General features: G+C 36.0%; 1 protein-coding gene across 10 annotated transcripts in view; it reads right to left on the reverse strand.

The window, feature by feature from the left end:
• ZDHHC21 (zinc finger DHHC-type palmitoyltransferase 21) overlaps positions 1 to 23,293 on the reverse strand; it is a 68,515-nt gene that overhangs the window by 18,534 nt on the left and 26,688 nt on the right. For all 10 annotated transcript variants that reach the window (XM_042911945.1, XM_042911943.1, XM_042911947.1 and 7 more), the window contains one exon: positions 2,856 to 2,972. In XM_042911945.1, coding sequence (XP_042767879.1) covers positions 2,856 to 2,972 — 117 coding nt within the window. The remainder of the gene's footprint in view (positions 1 to 2,855; positions 2,973 to 23,293) is intronic.

Below are 23,293 nucleotides of genomic sequence, written 5' to 3' on the forward strand. Positions count from 1 at the left end.
CAGGGAAAAAAGGTTACTATGAGTACCTTATAAAATACGCAAACACAGGTTATACAGTAAATGTTTTCCTACCATATCTGACTGCATCCTTCCCGTTCAGAGGCCACTACCAGAACTGCTATCTAATGTGCCTTTCCAAAGGAGTCTGAATACAGCCAGTAGGACAGAGAGAGACAGCGCTCTCCTGCACTATTTCTTTTTTTTGAAAGTTAACTTTTTTATTAACCTTTCTTAGCGATCAGTGAGAAAAGGACACCTTAAGAAAACAAAGGACATCAACAAACCATATACAAAATGAATAAAATTAACATTTAACTTATGCTAGAAATAGGCTTTTTTTGGAAAGAGCTATATTGACATATAATTCACACACTATACAGCTGACCCATTTAAAGTGTACATTTCAACTTTTTTTTTTTTTAGTATGTTCATAGAGTCACGCAGCCATCACCACAATCAATTTTAGAACATGTTCATCATCCCGTACAAGAAACCCTGAACCGTTTAGCTATCATCTCCAGCCCCGCTAGCTCTCCACCCCCAGGTAACCACTAATCTCCTTTCATCTCTACGGACTTGCTCATTCTGGACAGTTCATATAAATGTAATTATACAAATACATGGCCTTTTGTGACTGGTCTCTTTCACTTCACATAGTGTTTTCAAGGCTCATCCATGTTATATCATGTATCAGCACTTGACTTCTTTTTATGGCTAAATAATATCCACTGTATGGATATACAAAATGTTATTAGCAATAGATACCTGAATTGCTTTTGGTTGGGGCTACTATGAATAATGTTGCTATGAATATTCACCTATAATTTTTTGCATGGACATAGATTTCATTTCTCTTGGGTATATACCTAGGAGTGGAATGATAAGAGAAATGATAACTGTGTTTAACTTTTAAAACAACTATCAGACTGTTATCTGCACTGTTTCACATCCCCACTAGCAGTGTGTGAGGGTTCTGATTCCTCCACATCCTTACCAACCTTATTTTCTTTAATGTCAATTTATCTATTTTTGAGAAAGAGAGAGAGCACAAGCAGGGGAGGGGCAGAGAGAGAGACAGAGAGAGAGATTGAGAGAAACAGAATCCGAACCAGGCTCCAAGCTGTCAGCACAAAGCCCGACGCGGGGCTCAAACCCATGAACCGTGAGACTATGACCTGAGCTGAAGTCAGACGCTTAACGGACTGAACCACTTAGGCACCCCTCCTTTTTTATTATAGCCATCCTAGCGTGTGTGAAGTGGTACCTCGTTATGGTTCTGATTTTAATTTCCCTGATGACTAATGATGTTGAGCATCTTTTCATGTATTTGTTGTCCACTGGATAACTTCTTTGAATAAATCTCCATTCACAACCTTTCACCATGTTTTAATTAGGCTTTTTATTATTTATAGGAGCTCTTTATTCTAGATATAAAACCCCCTTAGCAGATAGATGATTTATAAATTATTTTCTCCCATTCTATGACCTGCCTTTTCACTTTTTTCATAGTGTCCTTTGAAGCAGAAAAGTTTATGGTTTTTTATTTATCCATTTTTTTCTTTGGTTGTCTGCACTTTTGATATCATGTCTAAGATACTATTTCCTATTCCAAAATTTCCTCCTATGTTTTCTCCTAAGTGTTCTATAATTTTAGATCTTACTATTTAGGTCTATACCCCATTTTGAACTAGTATATGTATATGTATATGTATATGTATATGTATATGTATATATATGTATATGAGGTAAGGGTCCAACTTTATGCTTTTGCATGTGGATATCTAATTATCCCAGCAGCATTTGTTCAAAAGACTTTTCCTTTCCTCACTGAATAGTTTTGGCACCCTTCTTGATAATCAACTGACCACAGATATACAGCTCTGGTCTCTCAATTCTATGTCATTTATCTATATGTGTATCCTCGTGCCAGGACCACAGTTTCTTGATTACTGTTACTTTATAGTAAGTCTTGATACATTTTTTTTACTATACATTTTTTTCACTGAACATATCTGGTAAACACTTTTCATACACAATACATATGTTATGCATAATGGAGATCTTTTTTAACATACATGTTTATTACACATAGTATTAAGGAGATCTTTTTAACATACATGTTTATGTACACACATATGAATAAAATAGCTTCTACAAAATAAACATGTAAAGGTTGATCAAAAGGACTATGCATTTTAAAGTATGATACACAATGACAATTTACCTTTCAAAAAGGTTACACGAATTTACATCACCACCAACAATGTATGAGAAAACCTTAACCCACATCTTCTACAATACAGTGTATTACCAAACTTAAATCCTTACTCAGTATAATTTTTCTCACTTTTTGAACTTTTCTGCTGTGATAAATCCTATATGGTTAATCAATGCATGCAAAAAAATAAGACTTAATTATTAATAAAATGTTTCTACCAGCAACTCCATTTTTTGGAATTTACCGTAAATAAATAGTTTGAAGAGGAAAAGAATCAAAGGAATGTTTGTAATACAGAAAAAAATGATCATACACTAGATGCTGACCAACAGGAAAACTATTCATTAAAATACTGTATATTCACTAAACAGAGTATATCCAACTACTAAAAACAATAAACACGAAGTCTGTAGCCACACAGAACTACGTTAATTTTTAAAACCAGGATACAAATTGCATATGTCCTCTACAGACTGATTGTAACTACTTTAAAATTACATAGGCATATGGAAATGAAAACATATAAATGTGAGTAATTTTCTCCTTTAATTGCTAAACTTTTTGTAGCTTCTTGGAATTAAGTTCATAAGTAGGGAATATGTTCATAAATACATTACATTAAAAAATAGATACTTACTGTGATGATGCCAATTAGTTGAGTATAAAAAAGTCCAGTTATTCCAACTAACATAGTAATGCCCATAAAGGCAGCGAGTCTCATTATGGCCAATTCATGCCTAACCACAAAGAGGTCCTATAGGAAGAAGAAAAAAGGAGGCCTTAAAAACAAATTGAAAAGTTATTTATTGTTGCAGTAACAGTCAAGAATTAACAACGAATTAACTTATTATCTTAACAATATTCTCCCCTGAGTTTATTCCACTTTCTATATAAATATTTGAAAATTTCAAAAATAATTGTTTTAACTCATAGTAGCAAGTTGAAAAAAATAGGATTTTTACTACTCTTGTGCCAAAAAACCTCAAACCTAAAGTTGCAAATTAGTCACACTCATTTACTATTTGCAGCAAAAAAACACAAAACCATGTTGTACAATCTTTGGTTATACAAAAGAAAATTTTATTATTATACTGCTAAAAAGCTTGAATGCACAAGCCTGATTCATAGTATTAAAATTCAAGTGACCAAGACACCTAGAGGTGATGTCACTTAGGCAAAATAAGGGGAAACACAAGTGATAGGATCATGTGGACCAGCTCTTAAGCCCACTTCATTCATTCATCCATCCATTCACCCGACCCCCACTGCCGAGCAATGCACTGTGTAATAGAAAAGCCAAAATGAGAAAGATAGGTCCGTGCCCGGAAGAAGCTGCAGCTTATTTAGAGACAGAACCCAACTTTGCAAAATTCCAAAGCAATGTGATACATGCTATAACGGGGGTGCATGCAGAAGACTACAGAAACACCTTGCAATGTCTAGACAGAAAGGAGAAATGGAAATGCTGTGAGGGACCATGGATTTTCTGGCTCAGGGCATAAAATAAGGGTGAACCCAAGAAAGTGGTGGAAAGACAGGAAAACAAGAAGCATTTCATGCACTCTGATACCAAGCAGACAGACCAGAGGAGTGAAAGGGAGGGAAGGAACAAAGACTTCTAGAAACATACTGCTGCTGCTAAGCTCTGGTATAATACTGTCACAGTGGATAGAAGCAACAGAAGAATGGAAGGACCCCCAAAACCTATACCCACGTGCTTTTTAAAACCTGATTCAGGTTAAGGCTTAAAGGTATCCTGGTAGCAACATCAAAAAGAGGGAGGTCACCGAACGTAACGAGCTTGCTTGACACAAAAGAACTGATGCTTTTCTGTGCATCACAGTGACCACCCACCAGACTCAAGCAAAAGTCTGATTCCACACCCAAACCAACATTTAACTCATTAGCCTGGAGAAACTTAAATTCACCAAGACATTTTAGGTGCCGTGTAGCAGTCACATGTTAGGCAGTCATTTCAAAAGCACGGTGAAAAAGGCCTCATGTAGAGTCCTTACAAAACAGACAAAGATGAAAAGGTAGAGCCATGCAAGATCTAAAAACATTAAGTGCAGTGAATTCTGCTATAATGCTGTTGGAAAACACAAATTTGTTCCAACACGGTTGATACATGAAGCGACAACGAGAGCACAGCAAGAATTCTGGTTTTGCTTATGTGTGATTTCATCTGGGAGGAACCCCTAGATGAGCAGGAAAACTGCACCCAGCTAAATCACGGCATATGGGAACACACAAAATACACGCGCACACCCGAACACCTACCATCTACCTCAGTTGTTTGTGTTACGGGCCACATTCATCCACATCCGGTGTTACAACTTTCCCTCCAACTCCAGATGATTCCCCTTCTGTCAGTACTGATGCCCACCTCCACAACAACATGGCAGGTCCTTAAAAGGGACCTTGCCATGTTCAATATAGTACTTACGTATTTCTAAACTATTTAATGTGTGTGAAACTGTGCTGCTGTTTTTATCAGGCTCTGACCCTTTTGAGTGTCACTGACAAAGTTTCTGGGTGCTGTGCCTCCATTTTCCCATAAGCCTTTTGGTCTCCATTGTATACTTCTGCACAGTAAAGTGAGCTTTTAAAAAATTTCAGCCAACTACAATTGATAAATGTTGGGGATGATGAAACCGAAAGATGTAATTCTAACATTACATTTACTACTTACTTCATTGCACACTTACATTTAAGAGTATCTGTGTGAAACAGTAAGATATTTGGAGAAATTTCTTTTTAGCACTCTTAACATTTTCAAAATACAATAGCATTCTAAGTTTACATACACGTAATTAACATCTTCAGTACTAAACCCAGATTGTAGTCATTTAGCACAGTTCTTCAGAACACAACATCTTTACTTAGTTTTTTTGTTTTTTGGTTTTTTTTTTTTTTGATGAAGCACTTCTGAGATTTAAAAATTGGCTTAGGAAACTTTATCCAAATCACAAGAGCCCATCTGCTATTCAAGACCTTTACTACACAGTCAGTGTTATGGCTGAATAGGTCTCCCCCCAAATTCCTATCCTGAAGTCCTAATCCCTAGTGCCTCAGAACAGGACAGTATTTGGAGACAGAGCCTTTAAAGAGGTGACTAAGTTAAAACAAGTCCCTTACACTAGACACTAATCCAATCTGACTGGTGTCCTCATAAGAGGAAATATAGAAACCCGGACACACACCAGGGAACGCCTGAGCACAGAGGAAAGACCCTGTGAGGACATAGCGACAAGATGGTCCATCTGCAAGCCAAGGAGAGAGGCCTCCAGAGACCCCAAACTTGCTGACTTCTTGCTCTTCGACTTCTAGCCTCCAGAACTGTGAGAAAATGACATTCTGTGGGGTTTTGTTATGGTAGCCCTAGCAAACTGATATAGTAACTGTGTTTGCTAATTGTTTTCATTTCTCCCATTTTTTTTGTTAAGAAATGTGGCTAGATCCAGAAAACGCCCAAGGTGTAAGTTCAGTTTAGAGAAAGGTAAGAGCACCCTCTCAGGAAAGAGGACATTTGAAACCATACAGAGCTTTCATCTACGCATTCCTTCCCCGTCACATTCTCTCCCTCATCCCTACCCTGAAGGTCAAGTTTACGGACTCACTCTTCATACCATTTGGATACTACCATGTTTTAGTTGTAGAGTGCACATATCTTCTTCTACTCTGAGTCCACCTTTTCACTTTCTTTATGGCGTGTTTTGGTAACTCCAAGTGCTTCAATTTAGTCCAATTTATCAGTCTTTCCCTTTAGTGCTTTTTATTCCCTGTTTAAGAAGCCTTTCCCAACCCCAAGGTCATAATGACATTCTCCTATATTATCATCCAAAGCCTTAAAGCTTTATAGTCTTGCCTTTCACATTTAGGTCGCTAATCACTTGATGTCTATTCTTTTGTGCACAGTGAAATACAGGGGTCTGAATTTACTTTTACTATATGAATATCCAATTGTGCCAGGACGGTTTATTTATTTAAAAAACTCTCCCTTCCTCAGTGATCAGAGGTCAAGTGTCCATACATGCAGGCGTCTGCCGTGGCCTCTCTATTCTGGTCTCTCGTTTTGTTTGTCCCTGTACCAGTGCCGCATATTTTAGTTCCCATGGCTATCTAAGTCTCCATACCTAATGGACCAAGTCATCCCTTCTTGTTCTTTTTCAAAAATGTCTCGGTTATTCTAGTATTTCCAGAAAATTTTTTAAATTAGTTTTTCAAGTTACAATACACAATCACACACAGACACACATATATTGTCTTCACTAAGCTTCTTAATTTTCCCCCTAGAGGTCTTGTACTTTTTTGGTCATATTTAATTTGGGAACTTCCAGTTTCTCGATTCTATTATTAATGATTTTGCATTAATTTCATTGTCTAAAGGATTATCTGCATACACATTTTTTTTCTAATCTGTTAATGTAATGAAAATACTGACTGATTTTCTAATGTAAAACTACCTTTCATTTTTAAGATAAACCCAACTTGATCAGGTTTATTACACAGAATCAGATTCAGTTTGCTAATATTTTGTGTAGAAGTTGTTCACCTATGGTCATAATCAGACTAGCCTATTATTTTCTTTCTTTATTGTCCTTGCTACGTTCTGTATTCAACATATGTTACCCACATAAAATGAGTTGGGGAGAGTTTCCTCTTTTAACAGAGTTGGTGTAAGACTGGAATTATTGTTTCCCTTCATATTTGACAGAGCTGGAACTCACTGGTAAATCTGTGAATATTCTTTGCAAAAGTTTTAACTACTCACTCATGGTTATAGAACTCCCCCTGTTTCCCATTTCTTCTCAAAGCAATTTTCTTCTTAGAGCTATACTATGCTTATAATCAGGAAACTCAGTACTGTTAAAGGTGTCAACTATCCAAACCGATGTATAAAATTAATACGATCCCAATAAAAATCCCCACCAGCAGAGCACATAGTCTACTGGTGGCAGCTTTTTAAAAATTTTGTTTTGATCTGTACAAATTACTCAGTAAGCTGTTTCTAAATTTCACAGGAACAAACAACGAATCCCATACCACTCCTATATAGAAAGAAAAAGGTGGGAGGGTTTGGTTGACTGCATACATTCTCAATATAGGTCATATTGCCCCCAAGGAGGGAGAAAATTGGTTCTTGCAGGGGGGAGGATCGCCTTATTTCAATAGTTTTGTGGCCATACACAAATCTATCCTACCTGACAAAATCTTATTCCTTAGTATGTGATTTCATAGGGGGAAGTGGAGAAAATGTCATAAAAGGCTCCTGAGGGAGCAAAAATAATGAAAAAAGAGGAGTCATCACTGGATAACAAGATTTGTTATAAAACTATAGTTATGACAGCGGTACAATCACAAGGACAAATACACCGATGGACTAGAAAAGAACCAGAAACAGACACACACACACACACACACACACACAGCTTGGTTTATGAAAAAGGTGGCACCGCAGAGCAGAGTGGAAAGAATTTTCTTTTTAATAAATGGTGCTAAATCAATTGGCTATCCATCTGTGAAAAAAATGAAACCCTGACTCATACTTCATGAGAAATACAAAAGTCAATTCCAGGTGGAAATATAAAAAATACGATACTTGGAAGACAACGTAGGAGAATTATATTGATGATCTGGGGATAGAAGACGACTTTTTAAATGGAACCCAAAAAACACTAACCAAAAAGGAAAAGATTGATGTTGGAGTACATGAAAATTAAAAACTTCTGTTCATCAAAAAATACCATCAACAGAGAAAAGGCAAGCTACAGGGCAGAAGAGATTTACAACACACATACTCAACAAAGAGCTCAAATCTAAAATGCCCTACAAAAAAAAAAAAAAAGTCAAATAACCCCAACCACCAAATAGGCAAAACACTTAACTAGGCACACTGCACAAAATAGGCAGTCAGTTAGCATGTGAAAAGGGGCTCAATATCATTAGTCATTGGAGAAACGCAAATTAGAACACAATCAAGTTCCGCGCCATCTCCACCAAAATGGCTAACTTCAGGAAGATCTGAACAAGCATTAGTGAGCCTGTGAAGGACCCTGAACTTACATTCTCTACTAGTGGGGGTTTAAATTCATAGAACCGCTTTGGAAAACTGTTTAACGGTATTTCAAGGACCGTGGATATATCCTTTGAACACTACCACTCCTAGCCATAAGTCCAAGGGAAAGACACACACATCCAAGAGACAGGAACAAGGATGTTTTCCTGCACCATTATTTGTAACAGCCTCAAACTGGAAATAATGTAAATGTCCTTCAATAGAATGGACAAATAAGTTGTCCTATAGGAAATGAAATACAGTTGACCCTTGAACATTGGTTTGAACTGGACCAGTCTACTTGACCCAGATTTTGTTTTTACTACATTATAAATGTATTTTCTTTTCCTTAGGCCTTTATTAATAATATTTTCTTTTGTCTAGCTTATTTCATTGTAAGAATAGAGTATGTAATACATATACAAGGTACAGGTTAATCGACTATATTATCGGTAAGGCTGCCTGTCAACAGTAGACTATTAGGAGCTAAGTTTTGGGGGAGTCAAAGTTATATATGAATTTTCGACTGTGCAGGGGATGGGCTCCCCTAACCCTGCATTGTTCAAGGGTCAACTGCACCATGAATATTTATAGCGATATTCACTGAAATGAAAATGAACTGTATCTAATGTAACAAAAAGAACAAATCTTATAAGCATTGCTCAAAGAGGCTTTGTGATAATTCAGTGAGCTGTATGTTTTTATTTTTGTGTACTCCTCTATATGTGTATTTTGGAATACAGAAAGTTGTGATCATGAAATACGTAACACAAAAATATTATAAAAATACTTTCTTAATTTTAGAAACAGAAACAAAACTTTTAAAATACATACAATAAAATGTGAAATAAAATTTGGTTACATATGGCCTGTAAAAGGAGACACAAAAAAATGTCAAGTAAGTTCTAGAAAAGGATATATTAGGAGACAGAAGGGGAAAGGGAGAGAGCAGGAGTCAGACTGGCTCCCTGATCTCATCCACCACTTTCTTCACTCTGATCCAACCAGACTGATCTCCCTGCTATTCCTCAAACACATCAAGCAAACTCCCATATCAGGGCTGTTAACACTTGTCCTTCCTGGCAAACTCTTTCCCCAGATATCCATGTTTACTGCCTCACTGTCTTCAGGTCTCTCCCTAAACATCACCTTATTTGATAGAGACCCCTACGCTTTTTTTACTAGGGCCTATTTGCTTGTTTTTCCTTGCCCAAACTACAGAAAATCCCAGCATTCCCTATCTCCTTCATATATTTTATTTTTTCCATTAGTACTTAGCTCCATCTGATATATATCTATTTCTTTACATACTGCCTGCCTCTCTCAGTAGTATGTACATTTCTTGAGGATAGGGACTTTTGCCCTTTTTGTTGTTCAACGAGGAGTCCCTGGAACCCAGACCCAGCTCTAGCTCACAGCAGGTACTCAATGAGTATTTATTGAATGAATAAATGAAAATGAGGAAGAAAGCTGACAAAAGAGCAGAATTTCCTCCCCCAACACGTGAAGAGGCAGAGTACCACTTACAGAGACTGTTACACACATCCAATAGCAGAGATAAACACAGAAAAAGAAACACACAGGCAACAAGTACACAGACACACATGTCACAAAAACCAACAGAGGCAGAAGACAGGGGCACTTACATGAACTAATACTCCTATATTCCTATCTGGTAATCTTTTGTAATGATATCATGTAAACTTTCAAAATGTTAACAAAACTAGAAGGTAGTGGGGGCATCGCCTCTTGATGCAAGTTATCTGAAAATAAGCCAAGACTCAGATTCGGCCACTTATGATCTAGCATAAGTCTTCTAATATTTGGTCTGTGAGTTCCCTGAACTCATTTCTTCCAATAATCTTATCTTCTATCCTAATCTAGTCTCAATCCAAATTCTATAATTAAATCCGCATCACATCCTTTCCCATAACTGTACCCGTAACATAAATGCAAATTCAAGCGCGGCACACTCCGAAAACCACCTCCCATCTTTCATGCCCAACTCCCTGTAGGCGTCAATGCTAACAAATCCTCAACCTCAGTGGGGCCTCACTCTGTTGACCCAACTACCAAACTATACTGGCCCACTTCTCAACAGTTCCACCACTCCTGTAATCATCTCATGTTTGAACTATACTCCGATCGTCTCGCAACTAGTCCTCCTGCTACTATCCTTGTGCTCCCTCGATCTATTCTTCCTAGCAATCAGTTTTCTTTCTAATATGTAAACGCCTTTGTGCAACCAGGCTCAAGACCCTTCAGTCGTTTCCAAAGTCCCGACCACCAAACATCCTGACAACAAAACACCTCCAACATCCAACTCCATCCCTCACTGCCCTCAATTCGGCTCCTCCTACCCTCTCCCCAATTGGCTCCACTCAAGATACAGTGGCCTTCTGACTGTTCCTTGGAAAGGTCAAATGTGCTCCCACCCCAGGGGGACTTGGCATGGTTCTCTCCTCTCCCTGGAATGTTCTTCCTCCCAGTATCAGTGACTTGCTTGCGTTCCAGGTCTCTGCTCAAGTGTCACTATTGAGGAAGGACTTCTCTGACTGTATTATCAATCATTAATGTCTATCCCTTACCCAACTTTATTCTACATCAGAATATTTATTTTGCATAGCATGTATTTGTTCACTGCCTAGCTCCACCAATTAGAATATAAGCTCCTTAATGCAAGAACTTTGTTTTATTCACTGCATCGTCAGAGCCTAGATCAGGGGCCAGTGTGCACAGAAGACACTCAACAAATATCTGTTAAATGACTAAACGAGTGTTCTTCATAATTTTTGAAAATGAACATCTATGCTATACAGATACAATTTTACATTATAAAACGATAAATTTTTATATCAATCAGTAGGAAGCAATTTTTATTTATAGGCTATTATTTTAAGTAGTTTTCTGGGTTTTTATGAGACCAGTCTGAAAATGAACAATATTTGAGGTATTTATGATCTTCCTCCTACAAAAAAGTTTCTCAACCTCAGCACAGGTGATCCTTTGGGCCAAATCACTCTTTGTTAGAGGGGACTGTCCTATGCATTGTAGGAGTTTTAGCAGCATCGCTGGCCTCCACCCACTAGATGCCGGAAGCAATCTGTCACAACCCAAAATGTCTCCTGACCTATCCAATGAATGTTCTCTGGATGACAAAATCTCCCTCCTTCGCCCACTATACTGCTCGAAGGGACTTGGTTTTTCCCATTTTCCAAAAATGAAAATGGCTTAGAACACAACTGGGATATCTAAAGCATACAGACTCGAATTTTCAAAATGGCTTCATAACCAATTTCACATGCTGAAGTCGGGTTCATGTGGCAATTACTCTTGTATAAAATAAAATCCTGTTACATCTGAATGGTCATCAGCACTTTTTGGAATAAGCCTTGGCTTAAGTTTTACCATTATATTCCAAAATGCAGGCAAAGAAGTTACAGGACTGTTCTGTACATCCCTCTCTCACCTCCAGCCCCCAAGTAATATGCATCTTTTCAGTTTTGTTAAATCCTAATGGAAATTAATATCTAAAGGAAAAAAATCATTATTCACACATACCTGATGGCTATCACTGAGCATTCAGGATTACACATTAAGTTAAGATATAACTGCAGTTTTGTTAGGGAGCAAACTGCACTGGTACCTGTCAGGTTCATGGCTGAGGGTAAAATAATTTAGAAAAACATTTTATCTGCCTTCCCATATTTTGACAGTAAAAATTCCAGAAAACCTGGAGCAATTTAATAAAAAACAACACAAGAGACCCTATTTTCTTGCTACATTTACCACTTAACTTACGATTTCAAAGATGAACAAGACAATAAAGCTGCTGCCAGGCTGTGACCATTTAAACTCAAAGTGACTGAACCAGTCTTAGGCAGAAATAAAAAAGGGTTAAATCTTCTACTAAATGCTATAATCTTCATAAATAATGAGCTGTATAAAACAAATTTCCTGAGGATATATATTCAGTAGACCGGGTATTGCAGGGCAAGGTCGAGATTTATTAGAAGGTTTCTGTGTTCCACGTAACACTAAAAGCACAGGGCTATACTGACACACAGAACTGACAACTGTTAGGATGACGTGGCATTCTTAAACTGTCTTTTTGTTCCCCCTACAAATATAAACTAATTGTGTATCTGCCACTATAACTTCCAAGCCAAAAAAAAAAAAAAAATTACCAAGGGATGAGATCTCCACTACCATTTCAGGGTCCATGAACAAAAATGCCAATTACCATCATATTAGCATTAAAAGTCATTTTCATTTCACTGTATCCTGAATTCCAAAGTATTCTTGGCTATTCTCAACTATTTTCCCCCAAATCCAAAAAGTTAAATACATATTTCAGCAATTTTATCCATTCCAAAGTGACCATATGACTTTATAGACATCAAAAAACAAAGGTTATGGGGCAAATTCTAAAATATTTTTTAAATAGCAATAAAGTATTCAGGACACTTTAAGATTGGTTATATAGAAAGATAAACTATAAAGAGGTTAACCAATATTCGAAGCTACCTGCAATCTAATCTTCTGGCTATTTCTATTCTTTGTTAGCCAAAAGCTAGGCAAATAATCCTGTGGCATTGTTATACCTGACATCAAATCCTTAGCAACGCTACTAGATATGAGCTAATTGGAATAATAATAATGTATCTTCCTCGAAGAGTTAGCTGGACTGCTAAACATTATTTATTTTCCTTCTCTGAATATTGGAAGCATTCACTTTTTGAAATTCTCTCCCTTCCTTCCCCCTTCTGTCACTCTCCCCATACATAGCCTTGAATGTAATTCATAGATTAGTTTCGGGCCTTCGCAAAAAAATAGGTATAAAAGAACCAGTTAGAAATTATGCGAATCTACTTCATCTAAAAAGAATTTAAAAGATGTCACCTTAGAACTAACGTGGTTATGACACAAATTATTAGTTGCAAAATCTCTATACGAATAGCTACAAATTTTTTATTTCAAAAAGAAAACAACCTCTGATTTTCTCACGTAGGCAGACAGTATTGCCTACAATAAGAGACTGCAAGTAGGTACAGATTTTTAAAAATATTTAAACCACTAAAATGCCTTAATAAGGTCTATTTTGACAGTCCTCATATTAGATAAGCTATTAAAAATAGGATATCTCAATGAAAAATGAAACAGCGAAATATGAAGTCACCAATCAGGAGATTTCAATGAGCTTTCTCCATAGAATAGATTTTGTGACACTCCAGCATTTTTTAATCTGTACATTTTTAAATTAATAATGCTACGATAAAATTGTCAGGACAAAAAAATGCCCTTAGGGGAAAATACAAAAAGTACAATAGCACCTGGAAAGAATACTGACTTAGAGACAGCAAGAAATGGGCTGAAATCACACCTGCCAAGTGGTAACTCTCAGACTGGACAAGTTTTAGACTGCTCTGAATCTCAGTCACCTTATCGGTGCAATGGGAACCACGCTACTTATCCTCGCAGGAATATTTTAAAGGAGTTGACATTTGCCACTAATCAAATGCTTACAGCTCCAGAATAACAGCACGTAAAATTCATGAAAAATATGACTAATGATATATTTATGAATCAACGAATAATAAATTGTTTAAAGTATACTAAGTATAGTGATACTTCATATTTAATTATAAAGCTATATTTTTCTAATATTGGTTTTGGTAAGCTAACACACAATAAAATGAAATACACTGTTATAATTTAATAATACACCATATGACAAGTGCTTATATTAAAAACAACTATGTGAAAAAGTCAAATATGAACACTGGTCACAGAAATTTCAATTTAACATCCATCTATTGTATGCATTTAAAATGCCAAATCATTCCCCTCATCTACAGGTTTTGAAATCTTTAAAAATGATTTCATCCCAATCACTAAAGTAAGACATTAGTTTCAAGAGGGGTTTTAAAAGTAAAATTTAACATTATGTTGGCATGATAAGTGCAAATGATGGTCAAACTAATTTGACATCTAACATTTGAAAAACTTGTCCAAAATGTTTAAGATGAAAGCTTATGATCTTCATTGATTTTGGATTCTGTGATTTTAACCAAAATGTTTAATTTATTTTCATTTATTTAGAAAGATACCTATTAAGTTTCTGCAGTTTTTCCAGATAAATGTATTTTTTGTCTATCCAGAGTATTTTGAGATTATTTTAGCTATTATTTACAAAGAAAATAGTAATACTAATTCATTTTAGGTTCTTAGGCCTTCGTTAGTATAAAACTTAGAATATTTATCAATATTTACAGCTTAAAAATATATTCTTATTATGGGCATTGATTCCTGATGAATAAATTATCTCCTTAAGTTCTTACTACCTCCTTCCCTCATTAAAGGATATATTGAAATATTTCCTCAAAGCTTCACATAGTAAAAATATACATTTTTTAAAGTTCATGACACGTGGATATTTTAAAAATAAAGATTAAGAAGAAACCCAAAAAGCACTGTTACTCTAAAAAAACAACAGGGCAAATGCAAAGCAGTTAAAACAATCCAGCACAGAAAGAACTCTCTTGACAGGAGGAGGTTACTAGAAGAGAAATGGAAGAAAACCAGGGTTCCAAGCCCTTCACTTCCCAGAGTTTGTGAACAGCATGCTTTCTCTCTCAAGGCTCTCTTCCTTGAGCTTAACCAAAATGTACCAATTTTCTACTGAATACAGGTGGAGTGCCATTACAACAAAGTTGAAATGACAATTCATTTCTTTTTTTAATTAATAAACACTCTCGTCTTAAAAACAAACAAACGAAACAAAAACCGAAGGATGAGTCGTTAACACTTTCTTGTCCCACCCAGAGAACCAGCACTCAGCTTTAGAATTTGGCTGGCAAAGATACGATGCTGCCATCTACCAACCCGAAAGGGTATAAAGAAGAACACAGACTAAAGCTTTCACTTCTTTGGCTGACAGAATACAGGGTCAAAGGCTATGGCATGCCTTAATTGTGCTAATATTTCCACAAGAACGATACACAGTGATCATTAATACAAGCTCCAAAGATAATTAGGGACACTGGGGGACGTTTATTCCACATCTCAAATAACTGAAAGGGTCACAATGTGAATTAACCAGGTTTCTGACACTATCTGGCCAGCTTTACACACCAAGTGAAGAGCTGGATATAGTTTGGTTCGTTTGCTTTAGAGAAAAATCAAAAAGACCCATGGGGGAGGGGAAGGAAAAAAAAAAAAAAAAAAGATGTTCGAGTGGGAGAGAGCCAAAGCATAAGAGACTCTTAAAAACTGAGAACAAACTGAGGGTTGATGGGGGGTGGGAGGGAGGGGAGGGTGGGTGATGGGTATTGAGGAGGGCACCTTTTGGGATGAGCGCTGGGTGTTGTATGGAAACCAATTTGACGATAAATTTCATATGTTGAAAAAAATAAAAAATAAATAAAATTTTAAAAAAAGACACAGCAAAAACTTAGAAAAAAATTGATGGGGCAGCATTGTCCGAAAAATAGTCCACTACAAAACGTTATTTTTTTTTTAAATGTCAATGATAATAATGATGACTTTTGCACTGAAATTACTGGTATTTTTCCTACCTTTATTAAAAAAAAAATACAATAAATGTCATCATTAAAAGAAGCGTTGTAGCAAGAACAAGGTTCTATTATTTAGCCTTAGAAACATTTGCTGTACAGTATTATTAGTATTTTAGAGCAGATTTGACCTTAAAACCAATTGTTTCCATTATTGCCTTTAGTTGTCCTCTCATTCAACAAGGACTTCCTTCATGTCCTCGTCTGGTTAATCTCTACCTATGCTGAAAGCCCATCCCAAGTCTCATTCCCTACAGTACAACAGTGCTAGAGCACAGCGGCTAGAGCAGCACTGTTCTGTACAACCCCATAGGACACCTTTCACATAGACTAGGATGTAAGTGTTATCTCCTGGAGTTGCGCAGACAACACTGATAAGAATCACTTGGGAAGAAATTTTTAAACAAAATGCTACTGCCAATGACACCCGTGAGGGAAAACATTTGGGGAAAGAACAAGGAAAAGGTACAATCCACAGTAAACACCTAAGGTTTTCAACTGAGACTCATGAAGGGCTACATCGTAAGAGAGAAGGCAAACTGAAAGTAGTCCTTCGCAAAGACCAAACCCAGCAATTATAAATCCTTACAAAACCTCAATAAATGCAATGTTATCTTCAAAAGAACTGCTGTATTAAGACCAATGTTCTATTATTTAGTCTTAGAAATATTTGTCATACAAACCCTTCGTTGGACCAAGATGAGCCTTCTCTTACTGCCTGTCCAAAAAAAGTGAGTATATCCTATCTTGAAAAAATAAATAAATAAATAAAACAGATCTTCTACAGTTTGTCATATAAAATGGCTGGCATCCAACAAAATTTATCAGATATGCCAGAAGAAAGGACCAAATAATTAGAAACTAAGAGAGACAGAAAAAGAAAGTCAACAGAAACAGACCCACAAGTAGATCTCAATATTGAAATTGTCAGACGTAGACATTAAAATAACTTTAATTAAAATGTGCACAAGTATAGAAGATAAATAGGAGAATTTCACCAAACTAGTAATCTATGAAAAAGGGATCAATGAAAATTTTGAAAGTGAAAAATTCTAAGTGAATGAATAACTCAGTGGAGGGGTTTGACAGAGCAGAAGAGCTGATCAGTAAACCAGAATAAAGGTCAGAAGAAAACAGCCATCTGAAACACAGAGAAAAAAATAAAATACAAAAAAGACTGTGAAAGGTATGCAGTGCAGTGAGACCTCATGTACACAAAATGAGAAAATCAGAAACGTAAAAGCAAAGTTTGGCAGAAGCAACATTTGAAGTGATATAGGCAAAGAAAGGTCTGTAACTTAAGAAAGACATCAAGCCAGAGTTTCAAGAAACTACATAAACTCTCAAATAGGAAAGATGCAAAGAAGACAGTGAAGCACAATACAGAATAACTGAAATACAAAGACCAAAAAAGAAGGGAATGCCAGTCCAAGGTGGTGACATGTGAGGCTTCTGAACTCAACTCTTTTCACAGACACACTGGATCTACTGCTACACATGGAACAATTCTCTTTGAAAGAAACCCAGGAACTAGCTGAGCAATTCCTACCCAACAGTATACAACACAACTACAGAAAATCATCAAATCACAAAGAGAGCAAGAGAAGAAGGGAACAAAGGAATTATAAAATAGAAAACAATTAACAATAGGGAAAAAGTAACTGCATACCTATTAATAATTACTTTAAATGTAAATGGACTAAATACTCCAATCAAAAGATAAAGAATGGCTGAATAGATTTCACAAAAAAAAAAAAAAAAAAGCTCAACAATATGGTGCCTATAAGTGACTCACTTTGGCTTTAGGGACACACAGACTGCAAGTAAAGAGATGGAAAAAGATACTTGATGTAAATGGAAACCAAAAGTAAGCAGAAGTAGCTATACTTTTATATCCGACAAAACAGACTTTAAGCCAAAGACTATATTAAGAGACAAGGAAGGTCAATATAATGATAAAGAGATTAATTCAACAGGATATAATATTTGTAAATATTTATGCACACAACATAGGAATACCTAAATGCATAAAGCAAATATCAACAGACCTGAAGGGAGAAACAGACAGCAATACATAATGGCAGGGACTTCAATATTCCAGTTTCAACAATGGATAGAACATCCAGACAGGAAATTAAGAAAACACTGGACTGAAACTACACATTAGAGCAGACAGACATTTATAGACCATCCCACCCAACAGCAGCAGAATATATAGTCTTCTCAAACATACACAGAACATTCTCCAGGGCAGATCATATGTTAGGCCACAAAACAAGTCTTCATAAAGTTGACTGAAATATATCAAACATCTTCTCCAACCACAATGGTATGAAACTAGAAATCAATTACAAGAAGAAAACTGGAAAATTCACAAATATGTGGAGATGAAACAACATACTACTGAACAACCAATGTGTCAGAGAAGAAATCAAAACAGAAATCAAGAAAACATCTTGAGGAAAATGAAAATAGAAATTGAACACACTACAACTTAGGAGACACAGCAAAAGCAGTTCTGAAAGAAGTTCACAGCAACAAATTCCTAAATTAGGAAAAAAGAAAGATCTCAAACCACCTAACTTAATACCTCGAGGCACTAGAAAAAGAAGAAACTAAGCCAAAAGTTAGGAGAAGGAAAGAAATCATGAAAATAAGAGCAGAAATAAATGAAATAGGGACTAAAAAGACAATAGAGAAGATTAAGGACACTAAAAGCAGATTCTTTGAAAAGATAAAGAAAATGGATTAATCTTCAGCTAGACACACTTAAAAAAGAAAAACAGGACTCAAATCAAATCAGAAACGAAAGAGAAGACATTACAACTGACACCATACAAACATAAGAATCATAAGAGACTACTATTCTATAAAAATGATATAGCAATAAATGGGACAACCGAGAAGAAAACAGATAAATTCCTAGAAACATACAACCTACCAGAACTGAATCATGAAGAAACAGAAAGTCTGAACAGACCAATTACTAGTAAGGAAACTGAATCAGTAATCAAAAGCCACTCAACAAAGAAAAGTCCAAGACCAGACAGCTTCACTGGTGAATTCTACCAAACACTCAAAGAAGAATTCTCAAACTATTGCAATCCTTCTCAAACTATTACAAAACCTGAAGAAGGCATACTTTCAAAAATCACTCTACAAGGCTTGCATTAACCTGCTACCAAAATCAGACAACATTAGAAGAAAAGAAAAGCAGGGGCACCTGGGTGGCTCAGGCAGTTAAGCACCTGACTTCAGCCCAGGTCATGATCTCGTGGTTCACCAGTTCCAGCCCCACGTCCAGCTCAGTGCTGACAGCTTGGAGCCTGCTTCATATTCTGTGTCTCCCTCTCTCTCCCTCCCCTGATCCCTGATCTATCTCTTTCTCTCGCTCTCTCTCAAAAATAAACAAACATTAAACAAAAAAAATTTTTTAAAAAGAAAATCACACAACAAAATCCCTGATGAACATAGATGCAAAAATCCTCCACGAAACATAAGCAAAGTGAATTCATCAATACATTAAAAAAATCATACACCATGATCAAGTGGAATTTATTCCAGGAATACAAGGATGGTTCAACATCTGCAAAACAGCATGATACACCACATTAACAGAATGAAAAAAAAAAAAAATCACGATGATCTTAATAATGCAGAAAAAAAGCATTCTACAAAACTCAACATCCATTCATGATAAAAAGTCTTAAAATCAGGTGTAGAAGGAACATATCTCAACATAATAAAGGCCACATATGACTAGCCCAGAGGAACATCATATTCAATAATGAAAAGCTGAAAGCTTTTGCTCTAAGATCAAAGACAAGGATATCCACTGTTACCACTTATTCAACTTAGTACTGCAAGTTAGAGCAATTAAGCAAGAACAAAAAGTCATCCAAATTAGAAAAGAAGTAAAACTTTCTCTCTTTGCATCTGACATGATATATATAGAAAACCTAAACACTCCACCAAAATCTGTTAGAACTACTAAATGAACTCAGTAAAGTCGCAGGATACAAAATCAATATACAAATATCGGTTGTGTTTCTGTAAACTAATAACTATCAGAAAGAGATTTAAGAAAATAATCCCATTTATAACTGCATCAAAAAATACCTTGGAATAAATGTAACTAATGAAGTAAAAGATCTGTAAAAACAGTAAAAACCAAGACACCAATGAAAAAAATTGAAGAAAACACTAACAAAATGGAAAGCTATTCTGTGCTCATGGATTGGAAGAATGAAATATTCTTAAAATGTCTACTACCCAAGCAATGGATAGATTTCAATGCAAACCCGACCAAAATCCCAATGGCATTTTTTTCACAGAAACAGAACCATCCTAAAATTTGTACAGAATAACAAAAAACTCTGAATAACCAATCCTGAGAAATAAAAAAAAGGCTGGAGGCATCACTTTCTGATTTTAAAATATATTAAAAAGCTTTAGTAGTCAAAACAGTATGACACTGGTGTAAAAACAGACACATAAATCAATGGAACAAAACAGAGAACCGAGAAATAAACCCATGCATATATGGTCAATTAATTTTTGACAAAGGGGCCAAGAATAGTCAATGGGGAAAGGACTATCTCTTCAGTAAACGGTGCTGGGAAAACTGGACAGCCACATGCAAAGAATGAAACCATACCTCTAATCTTATACACAACTCAGCTTCTCTTCACTTTTTCTACTTTCTTCCTACATTTTGTATCTCCTAACAAACATTTACTATTCTGCTGGTCTTTTGTCAACATTCAGTATGCATTTAAATATTTATTTAATAAAATCATGTAACCTATAATATTTATATATATCTAAGGATTCAAATATTAACGCCTATAACCAGTTTTCCCATTTAAAAAAGTGATTCTTTCTCTAATTGGCAGAAATTTTCCAAAGTTTCTACCTTTCATCTGGAGAGGGAAATCAGTTTGTAATTTCAAATGTCTTAATCCTTCCGTTAAACATTACCATTATATTCTTGATTATCGAAATTTCTTTAGTCTATCATTGGTCTCCCAGTAATACTGTTAAATGGTCTGTAAAATTTTCATAAAATTTAACAGGCCAAAGAAAAGCTGTTCCCTCTTTTTGAGAGCTTTTATGAAGTCAAACATAACATAAACTGAATGTCTATTATATATCATACTTTCACATGTGTTATCTCATTTAATCTCCTTATTATTCACATTTTCCAGAAGAGAACGCTGCAATTCAGAAAAGCTAAACATGGTGTCAAAGGTTATACATAAAGTAAGAAAAGTCAGGCTTTGATCTGAAGTGTGTCTGCTCACAAAGCCAAGATCATTCTACTACCAGGGGTTGGCAAACTCAATATAAAGAGCCAAAGAGTTAACATTTCAGGTTTTTTGGGCCAAATGTCTCTGTCACAACTACCCAACTCTGCTGTTGTAGCCCAAAAGCAAATGTAGATAATATGGAAACAAATGTAAATAGGTGTGTTTCAGTAAAACGTTATTAATAAAAACAGGTGAAGGGTCAAATTTAACTCAAGGTCCATAGTTTGCCAATCCCCTCCACTTTCCTACAATGCAAAACCCCTATTGGGTTTTCATTAACACCACTAAATTTTATCTCTCTTTAAAAAAGTATGACCCTAATCTCACTGAGAAACTAAAACAAAATTCTTTTTAATGTTTGTTTATTTTTGAGAGAGAAAGACAGAGTGTAAGCGGGAGTGGGGCAGAGAGAGAGCGGGACACAGGATCCCGAGGCAGGCTCTAGGCTCTGAGCTGTCAGCACACAGCCTGATGCGGAGCTTGAACTCATGAACCCCAAGATCATGACCTGAGCTGAAGTCAGATGCTTAATCGACTGAGCCACCCAGGCACCCCTCACTGGGAAATTTTATTTTAATGCTTTTCTTACGAGGCTCAATTATTTGAGATAGGTCACTCTTGGAGGAATACGTTCAACCTTTTACATAGTCTAACTATAATGCCAATTATACCAGAAATCAATCTATAAATAAGATGAAACATGTCTAAAACTACAGTACTGGCATGCACTAAATTCTCAGTGTGAAAAAGTCAAACACCCATAAAGTTCTCCCTTTTGAACTTTTTTCAGTTAGTATCTAATTTAGTTGCTCAATCTATAGGAAATACACATAATCACAAGGCCCCACTAACATACACAGCCAAGCAACGATAGCAAATATCCTTTTAATTATACAAAATGATCATCTATACTAACATTATCTAAATACGCAGAACTTAAAGACCTTATTCTTTAGAGAGACCTCCCACTCCCTTATTCTAAAACTTAATTAAATGTACCACCACTGAAATTGTTATTATTTAATACAAAAGATTCAAGCAGTATGAAATGACATGAACAGGAAAGAAAAATTCCCCTTCTCCATCAAGGACTGTAGTCTTTCTCCTCTTTCTTCTACCCTACCTTCCTTCTTCACGTGTGCACGTGCACCCACACCCTTGTGCATGCTGTCGTTCTGTTCTGTCTACCTCTTTCTCGGTCTGGTCTGTGTGTGTGTGTGTGTGTGCATCTCCCTCTCTCACACACACACACACACACACACACACACACAATTTCAAAACACAATCCGAGTCCAAATTATGCACAAGATCAGGCTTCAATACCAACCGTATACACAAAACACAGAGGGTAAGATTCAAAAACACAAGATCAGATTCAAATCCCAGTTCTACAACTAAAACCAGCTGAATACTCACTTACTAGCTTTGTGCCTTCAGTAACTACTTAATTAATCTCTATTAGTCTGTTTGCTCATCTACAAAACTGGGGGAAACTGTACCCACCTCACGTGGTTGTTTTGTGCATTAAAGTGAGAATTGGAACAACATGCCCACTGCATGGTGTTGGTACTTGGTCAAGTACTTAAACCGTGTTGCTGCTAACCACCCCAAGCAGCACTATTTGGGGCAAGTCTTACTAAGATCTATCGTTATTCCTGTATACAATGGGAAAAGCACTCCTTCCGATGGTATATACGACAATAACTTTTTACAGAACCTTGCAAATGCTCATCATAATTGTTTAAAGCCAAAGGGAAAAAAGGTCCTTTTTCTCAAAAACTTAACATTCCCTTGAGAAACTTGAAAAAATTAAGTCTGTTTTTATTCCTGAAAAGATTGAGAAGTTAACATTTTTCACTTTCTCCCTCATTATCGTAGATATTCTTAAACCAAAACATACATATTGAAAGACCTCGTATGTTGCTTTTTAAAGAAAGTCACTCAACACTAATAATCATAAATGGATTTGGTTAAAAGGGAATGTCAGATTAGAGTCTACTTTCTCAATCCCAAGACATTCTCAAATTCACCAAGTTTGGAGTATATTTTTGTTGTTTTTTGTTTCCAATCCTCTGCACTTAAAGGAATGTTAATAACTGTATGCTACAGCTGTTCTAACATCAGTGAACATGAA

The sequence above is a fragment of the Panthera leo genome, chromosome D4 (assembly GCF_018350215.1).
Source record: "Panthera leo isolate Ple1 chromosome D4, P.leo_Ple1_pat1.1, whole genome shotgun sequence".
In the NCBI taxonomy this organism is placed as follows: Eukaryota; Metazoa; Chordata; class Mammalia; order Carnivora; family Felidae; genus Panthera; species Panthera leo.